Source organism: Megalobrama amblycephala, linkage group LG23 (genome assembly GCF_018812025.1).
Source record: "Megalobrama amblycephala isolate DHTTF-2021 linkage group LG23, ASM1881202v1, whole genome shotgun sequence".
In the NCBI taxonomy this organism is placed as follows: Eukaryota; Metazoa; Chordata; class Actinopteri; order Cypriniformes; family Xenocyprididae; genus Megalobrama; species Megalobrama amblycephala.
This window is the reverse complement of record NC_063066.1, coordinates 2,929,304-2,950,012: the sequence shown is the minus strand read 5'-3', so window position 1 is coordinate 2,950,012 and position 20,709 is coordinate 2,929,304. Positions and strand designations below refer to the sequence as shown.

Genomic DNA, 20,709 nt, shown 5'->3' with positions numbered 1-20,709 from the left:
GAACCACTTTAAACAACAAAAACAGTAAAGAAAATATGACCAAATAATAGTGATTCTGGGCAGTTTTGCTGAATGTTTGAAATCTAAATTATGAAAAACAATTACATGGGTGTATCAAGCATGGTGTTAGCAAGATGCATGACCAAAAGATGGTACTTTTACATACTTTTTGCTAGTCTTAAAGGGATAGTTCACCCAAAAAAGAAAATTTTGTCATCATGTTCTCACCCTCAAGTAGTTCCAAATCTGTATACATTTCTTTGTCCAAAAGGAAGATATTTGGAAGAATGTCAGTAACCAAGCAGATCTCACCCCCCATTGACTACCATAGTAGGGAAAATAAATCTTTGGAAGTCAATTGGGGCCGAGATCTGTTTGGTTACAAACATTCTTCCAAATATCTTCCTTTGTGTTCAACAAAAGAGAGAAATTCATACAGGTTTGGAACAACATGAGGGGGAATAAATGATGACAGAATTTTCATTTTTTGAGAGAATTATCCCTTTAAACTGCAAAATATTTTAATAACACTCTCATAAAACAGACTTGGCTTTCTAAATAAAGCAAAATTAACCCTCTGAATGTTACTGACACATTTAATTTAATTTAAATTAAATCCTCACTTCCAAGAGACACAATATGTGAACGTGACTAAGGCAACGTACACTAGAATAAATCAATATTTACACAATTCCTAAATCACAAGCATGAATTTCAATATTTTAAAACAGGACTTTTAAATAGTAAAAACTTGATGACTTAATAATTATCATTATCATATAGTCTTAAGTATATTTTGAACCATATTATGTCTCAAATATTTGTTTTCTGACCGGCTTATTTTTATTATCATTTTTAGGTAACACTTTATTTTACAGTGTCATTGTTACATGTTACATGTAGTTACTATTGTAATAACTATAAATTATGCATAATTACATGCAACTAACCCAAAACCAATAGTAAGTACATGTAGTGGTTTAATATTACTCATTACTTAAATGTATAATTACAGTGTAACAAAGACACCTTAAAGTTAAGCGTAACCAATTATATATATATATAATTTATCTATTTTTATTAATTTCTTGATATTTTTTCACTGTTATTTTGATTTTTACTTGTTGTTGTAATGGCTGGTTGTCATTTAAACCGATATCAAAAACAAAAATTGATCAAAAGAAGACAAGAATTATCATTATCGGTAACACTTTACAATAAGGTTTCATTTGTTTAACCTTAGTTAAGTGCATTAGTCAACATAAATGATCAATAAAACATTTCTAAAGCATCTTAGTTGATTTTAACATTTAAAAATGCATTTTTAAAGCAGATTAGAGCTCGATATTCAACACTTGAGCATATACAAAAGTGTGAAACACTGCAAATAATTAATATTAGATGTTATTTACAGACATTCATAAATCTTCTCATTAGTAAATGAGGTAAAGAGATGTATTTGTAGTAAAGAGATGTATTTCAGGCGAAATTTCGTCACTCGTTTGAGCTCTCTGTCTGAAGCTAATATAAACAATAGATGTGAAAAGCACAAAACAGCATAATTTCTTTACCTTTGATGCGAAGTGATGATCCAGAGTCACAGGAACAACAGGTTTAAACCCAACAGGAGGTCGCAGTCACTTGTTAGGGAAGTTTTACTGTCACTTTCAGACTGACAGCAGTTAGCTGGCTAACATATACTTTCTCTAGTCTCCGTCCTCAGAACCTGCCCACATCGAACAACAAAACACAAACTAAACGTGTGTGGGGACGACACACAGCAGGAGAGGGTGTCCTTACAGAAGTCACGCTGGAGATTGTTAAATCCATACGGAATGTTGGGATATCACACGGGCGCGCGGACTACAACGCAAAATTTTCCTAGTGTGTTCGAGAACGTCAACAGCCGCTGCCAAATGCGCAGACGTTGATGACGTCGTGGCAGATTCAAGGGCTTCAGTAATGAGTAGCTGCAGTGCGCATAAGAAGTTTGTAGTTGTTAAGTTCGCGTCCACCTCACAGTAAGCTCACAGTCCGCGACTTAATGTTAATGATTGTGCTGTCGCAGAGAGGTTTTCAAGGTCTGCGACTAAACCTAGTGACCCTCTGACAACGAGTTACTGACTTACCGAGCCCTCAGCACAATATCCATTGAAGCCCCCGGCTGTATTGGCAGGGTTGCCAGGTTTTTTACAACAAAATCCGCCAGTCGCGTTGCGGGGAATAAAATTTGCGTTTTTAACAGGGTTCCCATTGTAAAATTCGCATTCCAGGGGCTTCATATCATGTTATTTGGGGTCGCTTCAACCTGTGGACATAAAAAAACAACCTGAGGCCAGGGTTGCCAGGTTTTCACAACAAAATCCACCCAATCACATTCCAGGGAATAAAATTCGCATTTTTAGCGGGGTTCCCATTGTAAAATTCACATTCCAGGGGCTTAATATCATGTTATTTGGGGTCGCTTCAACCTGTGGACATAAAAAAACAACCTGAGGCCAGGGTTGCCAGGTTTTCACAACAAAACCCGCCCAATCGTGGTTGGTCCCCCGGCCAATCGCGTTCCAGGGTTTAAAATCCGTTTTTTTTTTTTTTTTTTTTGGCAGGGTTCTCCTGATAAATTTCTCATCCCAGGGGCTTAATGTTATTTGGGGTCGCTTCAACCCGCGGACATGAAAATCAACCTGCGGCCATGGTTGCCAGGTTTTCACAACAAAATCCGCCTACTTGCGTTCCAGGGTTTAAAATACGTGTTTTTTGGTGGGGTTCCCCTGATAAAATTCTCATCCCTGGAGCTAAATGTTATTTGGGGTCGCTTCAACCCACAGACATGAAAAGCAACCTGCGGCCAGGGTTGCCAAGTTTTCACAACAAAATCCGGCCAATCGTGTTTGGTCCCCCGGCCAATCGCGTTCCAGGGTTTAAAATCCGTTTTTGTTTTTGTTTTTTTGGCAGGGTTCTCCTGATAAATTTCTCATCCCAGGGGCTTAATGTTATTTGGGGTCGCTTCAACCCACAGACATGAAAATCAACCTGCGGCCATGGTTGCCAGGTTTTCACAACAAAATCCGCCTACTTGCGTTCCAGGGTTTAAAATACGTGTTTTTTGGTGGGGTTCCCCTGATAAAATTCTCATCCCTGGAGCTAAATGTTATTTGGGGTCGCTTCAACCCACAGACATGAAAAGCAACCTGCGGCCAGGGTTGCCAAGTTTTCACAACAAAATCCGGCCAATCGTGTTTGGTCCCCCGGCCAATCGCGTTCCAGGGTTTAAAATCCGTTTTTGTTTTTGTTTTTTTGGCAGGGTTCTCCTGATAAATTTCTCATCCCAGGGGCTTAATGTTATTTGGGGTCGCTTCAACCCGCGGACATGAAAATCAACCTGAGGCCAGGGTTGCCAAGTTTTCACAACAAAATCCGGCCAATCGTGTTTGGTCCCCCGGCCAATCGCGTTCCAGGGTTTAAAATCCGTTTTTGTTTTTGTTTTTTTGGCAGGGTTCTCCTGATAAATTTCTCATTCCAGGGGCTTAATGTTATTTGGGGTCGCTTCAACCCACAGACATGAAAAGCAACCTGCGGCCAGGGTTGCCAGGTTTTCACAACAAAATCCACCCAATCACATTCCAGGGAATAAAATTCGCATTTTTAGCGGGGTTCCCATTGTAAAATTCACATTCCAGGGGCTTAATATCATGTTATTTGGGGTCGCTTCAACCTGTGGACATAAAATAACAACCTGAGGCCAGGGTTGCCAAGTTTTCACAACAAAATCCGGCCAATCGTGTTTGGTCCCCCGGCCAATCGCGTTCCAGGGTTTAAAATCCGTTTTTGTTTTTGTTTTTTTGGCAGGGTTCTCCTGATAAATTTCTCATCCCAGGGGCTTAATGTTATTTGGGGTCGCTTCAACCCGCGGACATGAAAATCAACCTGCGGCCATGGTTGCCAGGTTTTCACAACAAAATCCGCCTACTTGCGTTCCAGGGTTTAAAATACGTGTTTTTTGGTGGGGTTCCCCTGATAAAATTCTCATCCCTGGAGCTAAATGTTATTTGGGGTCGCTTCAACCCACAGACATGAAAAGCAACCTGCGGCCAGGGTTGCCAGGTTTTCACAACAAAATCCACCCAATCACATTCCAGGGAATAAAATTCGCATTTTTAGCGGGGTTCCCATTGTAAAATTCACATTCCAGGGGCTTAATATCATGTTATTTGGGGTCGCTTCAACCTGTGGACATAAAAAAACAACCTGAGGCCAGGGTTGCCAAGTTTTCACAACAAAACCCACCCAATCGTGTTTGGTCCCCCGGCCAATCGCGTTCCAGGGTTTAAAATCCGTTTTTTTTTTTTTTGGCAGGGTTCTCCTGATAAATTTCTCATCCCAGGGGCTTAATGTTATTTGGGGTTGCTTCAACCCACGGACATGAAAATCAACCTGCGGCCATGGTTGCCAGGTTTTCACAACAAAACCCGCCTACTCGAGTTCCAGGGTTTAAAATCCGCGTTTTTTTTGGCGGGGTTCCCCTGATAAAATTCTCATCCCTGGGGCTAAATGTTATTTGGCATCGGACATGAAAAACATGAAAAACAATCTGCGGCCAGGGTTGCCAGGTGTTCACAACAAAATCCACCCAATTGCATTCCGGGGAATAAAATTTGTGTTTTTAGCAGGGTTCCCACTGTAAAATTCGCATTCCAGGGGCTTAATATCATGTTTTTGGGGTCGCTTCAACCCGCGGCCATGAAAAACAACCCGCGGCCATAAAAAACAACCTGCGGTCAGGGTTGCCAGGTTTTCACGACAAAATAAACCTAATCGCGTTCCAGGGAATAAAATTTGCGTTTTTAGCAGGGTTCTCATTGTAAAATTCGCATTCCAGGGGCTTAATATCATGTTATTTGGGGTCGCTTAAACCGGCAGACATGAAAAACAACCTGCAGCCAGGGTTGCTAGGTTTTCAAAACAAAACCCGGCCAATCGCATTCCAGGGTTTAAAATCCGCATTTTTTTGGCGGGGTTCCTCTGATAAATTTCTCATCCCAGAGACTAAATGTTATTTGGTGTCGCTTCAACCTGCGGACATGAAAAACAACCTGCAACAACAGTGTTAACAGCTCTCCTGAGCTAGATAAATGAACTAAATTAATAACTAATGATATTTACAATGGAATGAGTCAATACTGAACTTACTTAAGCTTACTTAAGTATAGGCTACTTTCTCGAAAACGACAATTAATATTACCCAGAATGCATTGTTTTTAAGGTATATTATACTGTTTTAATGGAAAAAGGTATTTTACTGTGTAAATTTGTTTAGTTTTTTTTTGTTGCAGTAGATGAAAAGCATTAGAAAAGTTGAAATAAAGAATTGAATATAAATTTGGAATATAATACAGTACAGTGTCAATTAAAGTACAATAAAATAAATAAATAAATTCAGCATAATATATAATTTGCCACAATAGAGAAGTTTCTTAGTCTTCTGACAAAAGTCCCTTGTCTCTCAGTTCTGCAAAAATACGAAATCTAAGAAGTACTTATGGCTACAAATCAGTTTGGGTGTACAACATGTGATATTTACTGTACATGAAAGTTCTCTCATCTAAAGTACAGTTTACCCTGATCTTCAGATCGTCTACACCTCCTGGTTATTAATGAATCGTGTTTCCTTCTGGACAATCAGTGAATGTTTGAACCTTATGAAACTTTTCAGTGTTTTATGGAGTTTTTGTCTACTGAATGTTTTTGGTACTTCTATCCCTACAGCCCCGTTTTCATTCCTGTTAAAAATGAAATATGTCAGCATTTTTGCATTTATGAATGATTATGCTTAAAATAAACCCTGCACACCTCCTAAATAATGATTGATAAAGGAATGAACTGTTCCACTTGATCATATATTTTGTTTATCTTACATATTTTTCAGTATGAGACATCTTAAACAACCATTTCTATTTCAAATTAATGCTGTTTTTTTAAACTTTCTATTCATGAATGAATCCTGAAAAAAATGTATCACAGTTTCCAGAAAAATATTAGGCAGCACAACTAATCATAAATGTTTCTTGAGCATCAAATCATCTTATCAGAATGATTTCTGAAGGATCATGTGACACTGAAGACTGGAGTAATGATGCTGAAAATTTGATCACAGAAATAAATTACATTTTACTATATAGAAAACAGCTTGTTTTAAATTGTACTAATATTTGACAATATTGCAGTTTTTATGTATTTTTGATCAAATATATGGTGACTCTGTGAGCGTTATGAGACGTCTTCAAAAACAAAAAAAACTTTACAGACCACAAAACTTCCATATTATAAACATATTTCCAACAAAATAGTTTCCATGTTGTCCTGTTTCAGCTGACAGACCTTGAAACAGATATGAGAACAGATATTCGTCAAGAAAACACAAAGATGAGGCTTATTTACATGTCAGCTGAGCTCGTGAGAGGCTTAACGCAGTGTGACGTTTCTCTTTGACACACTGACCTACTTTCATGTGTGTGTGTGTGTGTGTGTGTGTGTGTGTGTGTGTGTGTGTGTGTGTGAGTGTGTGTACAGCTCCACTAAAGATGATATATTAACTCGTGCAGGTAATCCAGGAAAACTCACAATAGCCTACCCTAAAAAAATACAGTTTGATATATTGATATTTTTTCTTTTGTCAAATCAACTTAGATAATGTTGTTCAGATAACTTAATCATTTGAGTTTCTGCTGATTAAATCAATCGCCTTAATTGTATTAACTCAAATTTGTAATTTTAATGAACGCAAAATTAAGGTTACTTACTTTTTAAGTTCAATTAAGCTCTACAATTCTATTTTTACAGTGCATTTTTAATCTTTATTGATCACATGATGTAATTTTGTATCAAAATATGTGTATTTGCAGACATGAGATAATGCAATATATGATATTCTTTCCATCTGTCTTTGACATTTGACCAGTCACGCAGACCTATAGCCCTTACACATTGATAAATCTGTTTGACCTTTTCTTAATAGACCAAAATATAAGTTTAAGAGGATATAAGTTTCCTGCTTATATATTTGCATCAACAGCATACAAAATAATGCGCATTAAACAAACAGATTCAGGTATATTCATAAATTAATTGATCAAAAATAGCATAAGGTGTGAGTTAAACGACAGTGAATGGCACCAGCTCAGTGATTAGATATCTCGCTCGAGTCTGATCCGTGTTAGTGCGCGCTCACGTGCACGTGCAGCGGTCTTAGAGCAGTGACGCGCGCTTTATTATGGGGACAGAGAAACACACACAGTCACAGGTTGTGCATTTGCAATTGGTTAAACTTCACAGCAGAGCAAAGCAGTGTGTTTTGGGATGGTATGCTTTATGTTGGCGAAGAAACTTGCACTACGTTGGATTGAACATAGCAGTTTGTTGCATGTCAATATAAGGCTTGGGGCTGTAACTATACAAGGTAGGCTAAATACTTAGAAAACATTGATTTGTGACTAATATGCCATACTTACTGTTTTTTAATATAGTGGTTGTTTAGTTACAGTATGCCTCTAGTAGGCTAAATGTACACACTCTTAAAAAACTGGGTTAAAAACAACCCAAGTTGGGTTGAAAATGGACAAACCCAGTGGTTGGGTTAAATGTTTGGGTTAGGTTTTATTTAACCCAATTTTGTTATGTCTGGCTTAAAATGAACCCAAAATATGTTGGAAATTAAAAATCAGACACATAATTACTAGAGGCAACAATAATAATCAAAAGGTGAACATTTATTAATAAGCAATTTAATAAATGTTTATTGTTTAATTATTATTCATTAAACATATTAATGTTAATTTCCAACATACTTTGGGATCATTTTAAGCAAGCAATACAGTCATTTTTAAACAATATTTAAAACTATCCATCCAGCAGGTTAGGCAAACATTTAACCCAATCGCTGGGTTTGTCCATTTTCAACCCAACATTATAAATGTCTTTACTCTCACTTTTGATCGATTTAATGTGTCCTTGCTGAATAAAAGTATTAATATCTTTAAAAAAAAAAAAACATTAAAAAGTTGGAGGACATGTCAAAGAGGTTTTTTTTTTGTTGTTATTTAATGCATACTATATGAATATTATTGCATTAAATGTCCAAATGCATTTTGGCGCCACTGACTGTAGTTTTGTCTCTAAATCCTGGGATTTTTCCATTAAATAGGATGAAAAGGGGACGATCAAAGTGTGAGAGCTTCACCCCCTCAGAGGACAGAAACAAGAGGCACAGGAATGTCATGCCGACGTTCGTCCAAACCTCACAGACACCCACTGAGGAGATGTGGGGCAATCTTCCGCACCACGTGGTCCTGCACATATTCCAGTACCTGTCTCTGGTGGACCGGGCTCGAGCGTCTTCTGTGTGCCGCCGGTGGAACGACGTCTTTCACATCCCAGATCTTTGGAGGAAATTTGAATTTGAGCTGAACCAGCCAGCTACGTCTTACCTGAGGTCCACACACCCAGATCTCATCCAGCAGATCATCAAAAGACATGCTCAGCACCTGCAGTACGTCAGCTTCAAGGTAGGTCATCGTTCATGGAAATGTGTTGAACAGAATGACCATGTGCATTTACTAGCGTTCAAAAGTATAAATATTATTACAATTTAAAACAGTTGTTTTCTATGTGAATAGGTAGTAAAATGTAATTTATTCCTGTGATCAAAGCTGAATTTTGAGTATCATTATTATCATGTGAAATAAAGAAAAATACACTCTAAAAAAACACTGGGTTAAAAACAACCCAATTTGGGTTGTTTTCAACCCAAGGGCTGGTAAATATAGGACAGAACACATGTTGGGTTAATTTTATCCAGCAAATTGTTTATTTAACCTAGCATAATGTTTTGATTCATTTTTTCAATACTAGCTTCTTTTTTTACTTCAAACATGAATTAATGTTTACGGATTAACTTAAATCCTCTAAACTTTTTTTTTAAATACTCCACACAATCACTGGTTTGCATTATATTTCCTTTATTTCCGATTGTATTTAACAGTATAGCATATTTATATCGATTTTTTTAATACACATTGTCTACATTTAAGCTTGTGTAACAAATATTAGAAGTAAAAATTAAACATTTAGAAGTAATTTAAGTGTAATCGACCAGCTCTCATTCAGTTGGTCACATCTGAGGTACATCGGACAGACCGACGAATAGGAATCTCACTAGAGAGGCCAAACTGCTTAGAGTGTAACTAAAACAAGCCAATGCACATTGGCATGCAATCATATGCAGCAGCTGCTCTGCCACGCAGCGCGGGTATTTAACGAGCAGCAGGTGCGTTGCATCTTCAGGTTTTTGCTGTGGAGCCGAGTAGGTGAGACGGCAGCATCAGCGGGGTACACCGACTGTGGCGACGGGATGTACGTCTCCGCTCCCTCCTTCAGGGAACGAGGGTTACCTAACACAAGTTTACCTTACAAAAAAACTACCCAAACACTGGGTTGTTACGTCTGACCCAGGATCTGGTAAAACAAAAAACACTGGGTTGTTACGTCCGACCCAGGATCTGGTAACACAAAAAACACTGGGTTGTTACGTCCGACCCAGGATCTGGTAACACAAAAACTACCCAAACGCTGGGCTGTTACGTCTGACCCAGGATCTGGTAACACACAAACTACCCAAACACTGGGCTGTTACGTCTGACCCAGGATCTGGTAAAACAAAAAACACTGGGTTGTTACGTCCGACCCAGGATCTGGTAACACAAAAAACACTGGGTTGTTACGTCCGACCCAGGATCTGGTAACACAAAAAACACTGGGTTGTTACGTCCGACCCAGGATCTGGTAACACAAAAACTACCCAAATGCTGGGTTGTTACGTCTGACCCAGGATCTGGTAACACACAAACTACCCAAACACTGGGCTGTTACGTCTGACCCAGGATCTGGTAAAACAAAAAACACTGGGTTGTTACGTCCGACCCAGGATCTGGTAACACAAAAAACACTGGGTTGTTACGTCCGACCCAGGATCTGGTAACACAAAAAACACTGGGTTGTTACGTCCGACCCAGGATCTGGTAACACAAAAACACTGGGTTGTTACGTCCGACCCAGGATCTGGTAACACAAAAAACACTGGGTTGTTACGTCTGACCCAGGATCTGGTAACACAAAAACTACCCAAATGCTGGGTTGTTACGTCTGACCCAGGATCTGGTAACACACAAACTACCCAAACACTGGGCTGTTACGTCTGACCCAGGATCTGGTAAAACAAAAAACACTGGGTTGTTACGTCCGACCCAGGATCTGGTAACACAAAAAACACTGGGTTGTTACGTCCGACCCAGGATCTGGTAACACAAAAAACACTGGGTTGTTACGTCCGACCCAGGATCTGCTAACACAAAAAACACTGGGTTGTTACGTCCGACCCAGGATCTGGTAACACAAAAACTACCCAAACGCTGGGTTGTTACGTCCGACCCAGGATCTGGTAACACAAAAACTACCCAAACGCTGGGCTGTTACGTCTGACCCAGGATCTGGTAACACAAAAACTACCCAAATGCTGGGTTGTTACGTCTGACCCAGGATCTGGTAACACACAAACTACCCAAACACTGGGCTGTTACGTCTGACCCAGGATCTGGTAACACAAAAACTACCCAAATGCTGGGTTGTTACGTCTGACCCAGGATCTGGTAACACAAAAACTACCCAAACGCTGGGCTGTTACGTCTGACCCAGGAGCTGGGTAACACAAAAACCACCCAAACACTGGGTTGTTACGTCTGACCCAGGATCTGGTAACACAAAAACCACCCAAACACCGGGTTGTTACGTCTGACCCAGGATCTGGTAACACAAAAACTACCCAAACACTGGGTTGTTACGTCCGACCCAGGAGCTGGGTAACACAAAAACCACCCAAACACTGGGTTGTTACGTCCGACCCAGGAGCTGGGTAACACAAAAACTACCCAAACGCTGGGTTGTTACGTCTGACCCAGGATCTGGTAACACAAAAACTACCCAAACGCTGGGTTGTTACGTCCGACCCAGGAGCTGGGTAACACAAAAACTACCCAAACGCTGGGTTGTTACGTCTGACCCAGGATCTGGTAACACAAAAACTACCCAAACGCTGGGTTGTTACGTCCGACCCAGGAGCTGGGTAACACAAAAACTACCCAAACGCCGGGTTGTTACGTCTGACCCAGGATCTGGTAACACAAAAACTACCCAAACGCCGGGTTGTTACGTCTGACCCAGGATCTGGGTAACACAAAAACCACCCAAACACTGGGTTGTTACGTCCGACCCAGGAGCTGGGTAACACAAAAACCACCCAAACACCGGGTTGTTACGTCCGACCCAGGAGCTGGGTAACACAAAAACTACCCAAACGCCGGGTTGTTACGTCTGACCCATGATCTGGTAACACAAAAACGACCCAAACGCTGGGTTGTTACGTCTGACCCAGGATCTGGTAACACAAAAACGACCCAAACGCCGGGTTGTTACGTCTAACCCAGAATCTGCGTAACACAAAAACTACCCAAACGCTGGGCTGTTATGTCTGACCCAGGATCTGGTAACACAAAAACTACCCAAACGCTGTGTTGTTACGTCCGACCCAGGAGCTGGGTAACACAAAAACCACCCAAACACTGGGTTGTTACGTCCGACCCAGGAGCTGGGTAACACAAAAACTACCCAAACGCCGGGTTGTTACGTCCGACCCAGGATCTGGTAACACAAAAACTACCCAAACGCCGGGCTGTTACGTCTGACCCAGGATCTGGTAACACAAAAACTACCCAAACGCTGGGTTGTTACGTCCGACCCAGGAGCTGGGTAACACAAAAACCACCCAAACACTGGGTTGTTACGTCCGACCCAGGAGCTGGGTAACACAAAAACTACCCAAACGCCGGGTTGTTTCGTCCGACCCAAGATCTGGTAACACAAAAACTACCCAAACGCTGGGTTGTTACGTCCGACCCAGGAGCTGGGTAACACAAAAACTACCCAAACGCTGGGTTGTTACGTCTGACCCAGGATCTGGGTAACACAAAAACTACCCAAACGCTGGGTTGTTACGTCCGACCCAGGAGCTGGGTAACACAAAAACTACCCAAACGCCGGGTTGTTACGTCTGACCCAGGATCTGGTAACACAAAAACTACCCAAACACTGGGCTGTTACGTCTGACCCAGGATCTGGGTAACACAAAAACCACCCAAACACTGGGTTGTTACGTCCGACCCAGGAGCTGGGTAACACAAAAACCACCCAAACACCGGGTTGTTACGTCCGACCCAGGAGCTGGGTAACACAAAAACCACCCAAACACCGGGTTGTTACGTCTGACCCATGATCTGGTAACACAAAAACGACCCAAACGCCGGGTTGTTACGTCTGACCCAGGATCTGGTAACACAAAAACGACCCAAACGCTGGGCTGTTATGTCTGACCCAGGATCTGGTAACACAAAAACTACCCAAACGCTGGGTTGTTACGTCCGACCCAGGAGCTGGGTAACACAAAAACCACCCAAACACCGGGTTGTTACGTCCGACCCAGGAGCTGGGTAACACAAAAACCACCCAAACACCGGGTTGTTACGTCCGACCCAGGAGCTGGGTAACACAAAAACTACCCAAACGCCGGGTTGTTACGTCTGACCCATGATCTGGTAACACAAAAACGACCCAAACGCCGGGTTGTTACGTCTGACCCAGGATCTGGTAACACAGAAACGACCCAAACACTGGGCTGTTATGTCTGACCCAGGATCTGGTAACACAAAAACCACCCAAACACTGGGTTGTTACGTCCGACCCAGGAGCTGGGTAACACAAAAACTACCCAAACGCCGGGTTGTTACGTCCGACCCAGGATCTGGTAACACAAAAACTACCCAAACGCTGGGTTGTTACGTCCGACCCAGGAGCTGGGTAACACAAAAACTACCCAAACGCCGGGTTGTTACGTCCGACCCAGGATCTGGTAACACAAAAACTACCCAAACGCTGGGTTGTTACGTCTGACCCAGGATCTGGTAACACAAAAACTACCTAAACGCTGGGTTGTTACGTCCGACCCAGGAGCTGGGTAACACAAAAACTACCCAAACGCCGGGTTGTTACGTCTGACCCAGGATCTGGGTAACACAAAAACCACCCAAACACTGGGTTGTTACGTCCGACCCAGGAGCTGGGTAACACAAAAACTACCCAAACGCCGGGTTGTTACGTCTGACCCAGGATCTGGGTAACACAAAAACCACCCAAACACTGGGTTGTTACGTCCGACCCAGGAGCTGGGTAACACAAAAACCACCCAAACACTGGGTTGTTACGTCCGACCCAGGAGCTGGGTAACACAAAAACTACCCAAACGCCGGGTTGTTACGTCTGACCCATGATCTGGTAACACAAAAACGACCCAAACGCCGGGTTGTTACGTCTGACCCATGATCTGGGAACACAAAAACGACCCAAACGCCAGGTTGTTACGTCTAACCCAGAATCTGCGTAACACAAAAACTACCCAAACACTGGAAAAATAACCCCAAAAAATGACCCAAAAGCCTCAACCCAGGACTTAAAAAAAAAAAATAACCCAAGATTTTTCAGAGTGTATCAAAATAGTAATTTTAAAAATGACAAAAAATAAACAAAAAAATATAATAAACATGTTTTTGCAGGTTGACAGCTGCACAGAGTCTGCGGAAGCGGCCTGCGACATCCTCTCACAGCTGGTGAACTGCACCATTAAGACATTGGGTCTGATTTCCACAGCTCGACCCAGCTTCATGAATGTGTCTCAGGTATAACAGAATCCCGTTCACCCTTGCCATACGACATCAGCTGAACATGACATCAAACATCTGCTCTAAAACATGTCGCTAGTTTAAACTACTAGAATGTCACAGCTGTCAAATGTGTAATTTCACCCTCCACAAAATCCTGACAGTTTGAAACACTGCAGTGTAACCAGTATTGAAAGTGACAAGTTGAGGCTCGTTGTGGCTTTACTTAGTCACAAAAGATTTAAAAACAAAGGAGGCTGTACTTCTTTATTTAACAGTACCAGATTGACAGGATTAATCACACATCAATGTGACGGCTTCCAGATGGCTCTGTTGTTTGCGTCCGTATTTGTATTTGCTGCCGTCACAGTATACAACCTCCAGAAAGATCTGGATGAGTCAGTGCCCTCACCTGGAGGCTGGATTATCCTTCAGTCGTCATTTCACTCTGTCTGGTGTCCTCTGTTAAGGTCAGGGCCATTTTCTCTAAGGAGGTGCTTCTGATGAGGAAATATTCAACAACACAAAAACAGAGCGCAACATTTAGGTTCCATAAGTAAAAACCCAATTAATTTTCTCCATAGGGAAACCATTACTTATAAATCATTAAAGACAGACTTCATGTGAGCTCAGAGGTTGTTAATCAATGGTGTTGAAGCCATCCGTTTGCATTATTTCTACTTGTTTTTTTAAATAGTTGCATTTAACAGCTACATTTGTGGTGAAAAAACTACATTTCCCATGATGCTGTACAGAACACTCAACCAATCAGAAAGTTGTGACTATATTTCTTGCTTAAAATGAACCCAAAATATGTTGGAAATTAAAAATCAGACACATAATTACTAGAGGCAACAATAATAATCAAAAGGTGAACATTTTTAATAAGCAATTCAATAAATGTTTGTTGTTTAATTATTATTCATTAAAATTTTTAATACATGTTCATTTATTAAACATAATGTTAATTTCCAACATATTTTGGGTTCATTTTAAGCAAGCAATACAGTAATTTTTAAACAATAGTTGAGTTAAATAAAACTACCCAGCACACTCTAAAAAATGCTGGGTTAAAAACAACCCAAGTTGGGTTGAAAATGGACAAACCCAGCGATTGGGTTGTTTTAACCCAGCGCTTGGGTTAAATGTTTACCCAACCTGCTGGGTAGTTTTATTTAAACCAACTATTGTTTAAAAATTGCTATATGGCTAGCTTAAAATGAACCCAAAATAGTTGGGAAATTAAAAACCAGATGCAATTAGAGGCAACAATAATAGACAAAAGGTGAATGTTTATTAATAAGCTTTAACATTTTATTAATATAAATTTAATAGTTTAATAGTTTATTAATATACATTTATTAATAAGCAATTTAATAAATGTTTATTGTTTAATAATTATTCATTGAACATTAATAAATGTTCATTTCCAACATACTTTGGGTTAATTTTAATTAAGCAATACAGTAATTTTTAAACAATAGTTGAGTTAAATAAAACTACCCAGCAGGTTGGGCAAACATTTAACCCTAACGCTGGGTTTGTCCATTTTCAACCCAACTTGGGTTGTTTTTAACCCAGCATTTTTTAGAGTGCTTAATATACATTAATTCTTTCTTCTGCTGGACACATATTTTGAAGAATGTCAGCTGATGGACCCCATTGACTTCCATAGTAGTTTTTTTCCATACTATGGAATGGGATCCACCAACCGTTTGGTTACTCATATTCTTCAGTTTTGTGTTCAGCAGAAAAAACAAATCAACTTGAGGGGGAGTAAATGATTTTTGGGTGAACCATCCCTTTAAAGGCTCTAACCTTACAGAGGATTTGATAATGCATACTCAGAAAAATAACAAAATCAACAAATGCTTCACTGTACTGTATTATTGTAGTTATTATTATTGAAGCAATGTAAATGTTTTAACGAATGGCATGTTTATGTATTATAAGTGTGTAGTTTTATGTTTATAGTTACAAAAAATGAACTAGCATCCCTACAAAACAAATAGCACAAAGGGGGTGACCTCATGAAATAATGAAATAACGCTTCATGTAAAGGGCACGAGTAGCCGGCGGCGCTGACTTTGTCTGTCTTGTCTGGTCTGTTCTCAGTCACACTTTGTCTCAGCCCTGACGGTGGTGTTTGTGAATTCCAAGTCCCTATCCTCTATAAAAATTGATGACACACCGGTTGATGACCCTTCCCTGAAGGTACTGGTCGCCAACAACAGTGACACGCTCAAGCTGCTGAAGATGAGTAGCTGTCCTCATGTATCTCCGGCAGGTCAGTGCGTCACCATCTGAGTCATGGCAGATCTAATAGGTTAGGATTTAGACTGAATATGAACTTGGTTTCAGGTCAACAAGAACTCCAGATTGACCCGTTTACTTTTTTAATACACGTTGCTGGTCTGTGTGTGTGAGTTTATTCATAATTCACATGTCATTGACAAGGTACATACTTTAAACTCACACTTGAATATTTTTTTAATACATTATTATCATCATCCAAATGATTGTATAAATTATTCCACCAAAGCTTGCAAAATCCTATTAACTAAGCCTATTAATTTTAGCAACAGTACTTGCTGCTTATGAAATAAACAGTTATGGAAATGTAGAAATTAAAGTTAAAGCTCCAATCTCCTCCCGAAAATCCCGAAAAAGGTCCGTTGGTGCCTCAATGACTACTTCGCTCAGAGAAGCTGTCAATCACAGCTGTCAATCATGACGTCACACCCCCATTTTTATAGCATCAAATAACTAAAAACAAACTTATTTAAAAAAACGAACATTTTAATTTACATCAGCGTGATTAAAAACTGACTGAAAATGAGTGAATCCATCTTTGGAAAAAATTATTTGAAGTGTAATTTGATTGTTTAGTTTGTCTCATGTCCCATTAGATTACATGGAGAGGGCGGGGTTTATGACCTATACTGCATCCAGCCACCTGGGGGCGATTGAGGCGCTTTGGCTTCACTTTTCGGCACTCTTGATACAAACCGCTTAACATTTTCACACCAATCTCACTCACCGCAGACGGATTCATAATAGTTTCTAACTTTTTCGAATATGTCTGATAAGAAGAGCCTTCGATGTTTGCCCTCTTGACTACATTGTTTGCTTGCTTTTAACGCTGCACAATTAATCGAAATTAAACCGAATACGATTTGGCAAAGGCAAAACATTTTTTAATGCGCAGCTTCTCAGTGAAGCACGGCTCTGTGTAGGAAATGCTGCTCCATCTGAAAGCCAGAGGGCGCTCTCGTACAAAAACACACGACTATGACAATATATCCTTTATCTGAGTTCTTCAAGCTTTCTTGGGTATTTTCGTGTTAATAAAGTATATTTATAATGCAATGCTAATTGACATAGCCTTTATCACTGTATAGAATACTATGAAACTGATGTTATGAAGTGAGTTTGGAGTAAAAACATGTTATTAAATGTTGTCTTTTGTTGGTTCATAAATGCTTCTCATGTTTGGAAAGATGTTTGACGCGTGTTGCTTTTTCAAATGTACATTATAAGCGACTCAAACTTGCAGTGCTTTCAGATGGATTAGCATCAGGATCAGCCTTTGTGATTTCATAATCGCACAAAGCCAGAACGGTTTAAGCTCGATTTTGGAGTTAATTTCAATTAATTGTGCAGCTCTACTTGCTTTTGTCATTTTCATTTTTCTTCTTGTGCATTGGTTCGCTCTAAGCTGAACAGCCAATCAGAGTGATCTCAACTAATTTCAACCTATGTTTGGTTCATTTTAAGTCAGCAATATAGTCATTTTTAAACAATAGTTGAGTTAAATATAACTGCCCAGCATGTTGGTCAAACATTTAACCCAACAACTGGGTTAAAACAACCCAATCGCTGTTTTTGTCCATTTTCAACCCAACTTGGGTTGTTTTTAACCCAGCATTTTTTAGAGTGTGGGCTCCGACACTGATTCAACATGCTCAATTGGCCAAAAAAAACACAGACATGAGTCCAACTAGTGTCAAAGGTGCAGAACACACTACGAAAACTAAGCTGTGCCTTTACAATGGTGATCGCCATTGTTTGAGACCATAAATTTGTAATATTATAAAGGCCAGTCATGAATGCCGACTTCTTCACCGTCAGGCCAAACCGTTATTATTGACTTTTTCCGTGTTTAAGTGCTATAATCAAGTCCCCGGTGCATCGACCAACCAAGAAAACGTGAAAAAGGACAACTCAGTACCTTTGACACAAAAGTTGATTCTCAAAGATGGATCGATACCAACTGTTGATGATCCAATTTCATATTTTGTGATGTTTGCAAATTATCTTTCTGAATGCGTTTTGTTAGCACGTTGCTAATGCACTGTTAAATGTGGCCATTGTTTCTTACTGTATTCACAGAGATCAGAGTCATGTCGTTATTTCATTTTTAACACGAAAACGCTTGCAGTCTGTATAATTCATGAACGCATCTTCATTCTTATCGAGTCTCTCCAACAGTGTGTAGCTTTAGCCACGTTAGCCGTGCAGCACGCTATCAAACTCATCAGAATCGGATGTTAGCAAACATCCACAAAATACATGATCTGATATGCTGCATCACAAACAGTTTGTAATGATCCATTTTGAGAGTTATATTTGCTGTGTGAGCTTCTCCTGTATTGTTTATGCCTCAGTGTATTGGGCAGGGAGCACGAACATTTGCATTTAAAGGTACACACACCAAATAATTTTTTCTGCCACCCATGTATAGGCAGTTAAAACATGGTATAATTAAAAATCCACAGGGTATTTTGAGCTGAAACTTCACAGACACATTCTGGAGACACCAGAGACTTAATAGGTCACCTTTAAAAATGGCAAACAGGAAACCCTGCGTACTTATGGATTTTACTGACAGGGCCATAATGAAAGTTACTGTATACTATACCCTTATTCAAGGATTAGTTCATTGTCATTTAAGATGTTCATGTCTTTCTTTCTTCAGTCGAAAAGAAATGAAGGTTTTTGATGAAAACATTCCAGGATTTTTCTCCATATAGTGGACTTCACTGGGGTTCAACGGGTTGAAGGTCCAAATGTCAGTTTCAGTGCAGCTTCAAAGAGCTCTACATGATCCCAGACGAGGAATAAGAGTCTTATCTAGAGAAACCATTGGACACTTTCTAAAAAAATTTTTTAAATTATAAACGTTTTAACCATAAATGCTCATCTTGAACTAGTTCTCTTCTTCTTCTCTATTGAAATTCTGGCAGTGTAGACACTGCTGAGTGTATTACTGCCCTCTACAGGTCAAAGTTTGAACTAATTGTTATATACTTGCACTAGCATATTGCATATGACAATTTAGTTCAAACTTTCAAACAATGACATGTTTTCCTCAAAAACCTTCATTTCTTTTCACCTAAAGAAAGAAAGACATGAACATCTTGGGGTGAATAAATAATCAGGAAATTGTAATTTGAAAGTGAACTAATCCTTTAACCTCATTGCCTCCTGCTCATCCAGGCATCCTGTGTGTAGCCGATCAGTGTCACGGCCTGCGCGAACTGGCTCTGAACTACCACCTGCTGAGCGACGAGCTTCTGCTGGCCCTGTCCTCCGAGAAGCACGTCCACCTGGAGCACCTGCGCATCGACGTGGTGAGCGAGAACCCGGGCCAAACCCAGTTCCACAGCATCAAGAAGAGCAGCTGGGACGCCCTCATCCGCCACTCGCCCCAGGTCAACATCGTCATGAACTTTTTCCTGAACGAGGAGGAGTTCGAGCCCTTCTTCCGCGAGGAGACGCCCGTCACGCATCTGTACTTCGGTCGGGTGGTCAGTAAAGACATGCTGGGCCGCATCGGCCTGAACTGCCCGCGCCTCGTGGAGCTGGTGGTGTGCGCCAATGGGCTCGAGCCGCTGGACGAAGAGCTGATCCGTATCGCCGAGCGCTGCAGGAGCCTGACGGCCATCGGCCTGGGCGAGTGTGAGGTCACCTGCAGCGGCTTAATGGAGTTCGTGAAGATATGCGGCGGCCGCTTGAGCCAGCTGTCCATCATGGAGGAGGTGCTCATCCCTGACAACACGTACAACATCGAGCAGATCCACAGCGAGGTCTCCAAACATTTGGGCCGGATTTGGTTTCCTGATATGATGCCCACATGGTAGATGCATCAAAGCACTTAGAAATCCACTCTAGTCTACCTATGTAAACAAGCGGTCTGCATTTGGCAGCCATTAGACAGAACCGGGTAATTAAAATTTAGCATTGGGAAACAGAACATCTGGATCATTAGTGTGGAAGAGCTGCTGTAGTAGAAACATGACTTGCTATTGGATCTCAGAGATGGGATTTGAATGTAAAGTGTTTACAGTTCCACACAAGTGCGCACACGTGAAACCAGTTCTTTATGTAAAATTCACTGGGCCTCAGGGACTTGCTAACCTTTCTTCTATAGCCTAACCAGAATACAGCTTCTAGCTGTAGAAAAAAGAGAAGAATTTTCTCAGTGACAGATCTTAACAAGTCATTTGGTAACACTACTTACTATAAGGTTTAATTTGTTAAAGGGATAATTCACCCAAAAATGAAAATTATCCCATGATTTACTCACCCTCAAACCATCCTAGGTGACTTTCTTCTCTCAGATGAACACAATCAAAGTTATGTTAAAAAATATTCTGGCTCTTCCAAGCTTTATAATGGGAGCTGAGATTTTGAAGCCCAAAAAAGTGCATCCATCCATCATAAAAGTAATCCATACGACTCCAGGGTTTAATAATAAAGGCCTTCTGAAGCAAAGCAATGCGTTTTTCTGAGAAAAATATCCATATTTAAAACTTTATAAACTGCAGCGTACACATTAAGTTACTTCCGTTTGCCGGAAGCTAGTTTTATCATTTATAAAGTTTTAAAT

The 20,709-nt window shown here is 40.5% G+C and overlaps 2 protein-coding genes across 3 annotated transcripts in view; one reads left to right on the top strand and one right to left on the bottom strand.

Moving 5' to 3' along the window:
• Nucleotides 1-1,869, bottom strand: part of atp7a (ATPase copper transporting alpha) — a 37,752-nt gene extending 35,883 nt beyond the window's left edge. The window contains exon 1 of the mRNA XM_048175705.1: nt 1,572-1,869. The gene's annotated coding sequence lies outside the window, so the exon portion shown is untranslated. The remainder of the gene's footprint in view (nt 1-1,571) is intronic.
• On the top strand, nt 1,822-20,471 carry fbxl3l (F-box and leucine-rich repeat protein 3, like). Of its 2 annotated transcripts, none has more exons than XM_048175706.1 (5): nt 1,822-1,959; nt 8,201-8,561; nt 13,713-13,835; nt 15,933-16,104; nt 19,317-20,471. In XM_048175706.1, the coding sequence occupies exons 1-5, from the start codon at nt 1,931-1,933 to the stop codon at nt 19,958-19,960; spliced, it is 1,329 nt and encodes a 442-aa protein (XP_048031663.1). In that variant the 5' UTR covers nt 1,822-1,930; the 3' UTR covers nt 19,961-20,471. The 2 variants fall into 2 exon arrangements, with proteins under 2 accessions (XP_048031663.1, XP_048031664.1); XM_048175707.1 differs by lacking the exon at nt 1,822-1,959 and adding an exon at nt 7,105-7,456.
• The last annotated feature ends 238 nt before the right edge of the window (nt 20,472-20,709 follow it).

Excerpts from the sequence above, each read along its gene's own strand:
- fbxl3l (XM_048175706.1), top strand. The coding sequence starts at position 1,931 with ATGACGTCGTGGCAGATTCAAGGGCTTCA. Across the intron at positions 1,960-8,200 it reads TGGCAGATTCAAGGGCTTCA|GATGAAAAGGGGACGATCAA; the intron begins GTAATGAGTAGC and ends TCCATTAAATAG. Across the intron at positions 16,105-19,316 it reads TCCTCATGTATCTCCGGCAG|GCATCCTGTGTGTAGCCGAT; the intron begins GTCAGTGCGTCA and ends CTGCTCATCCAG.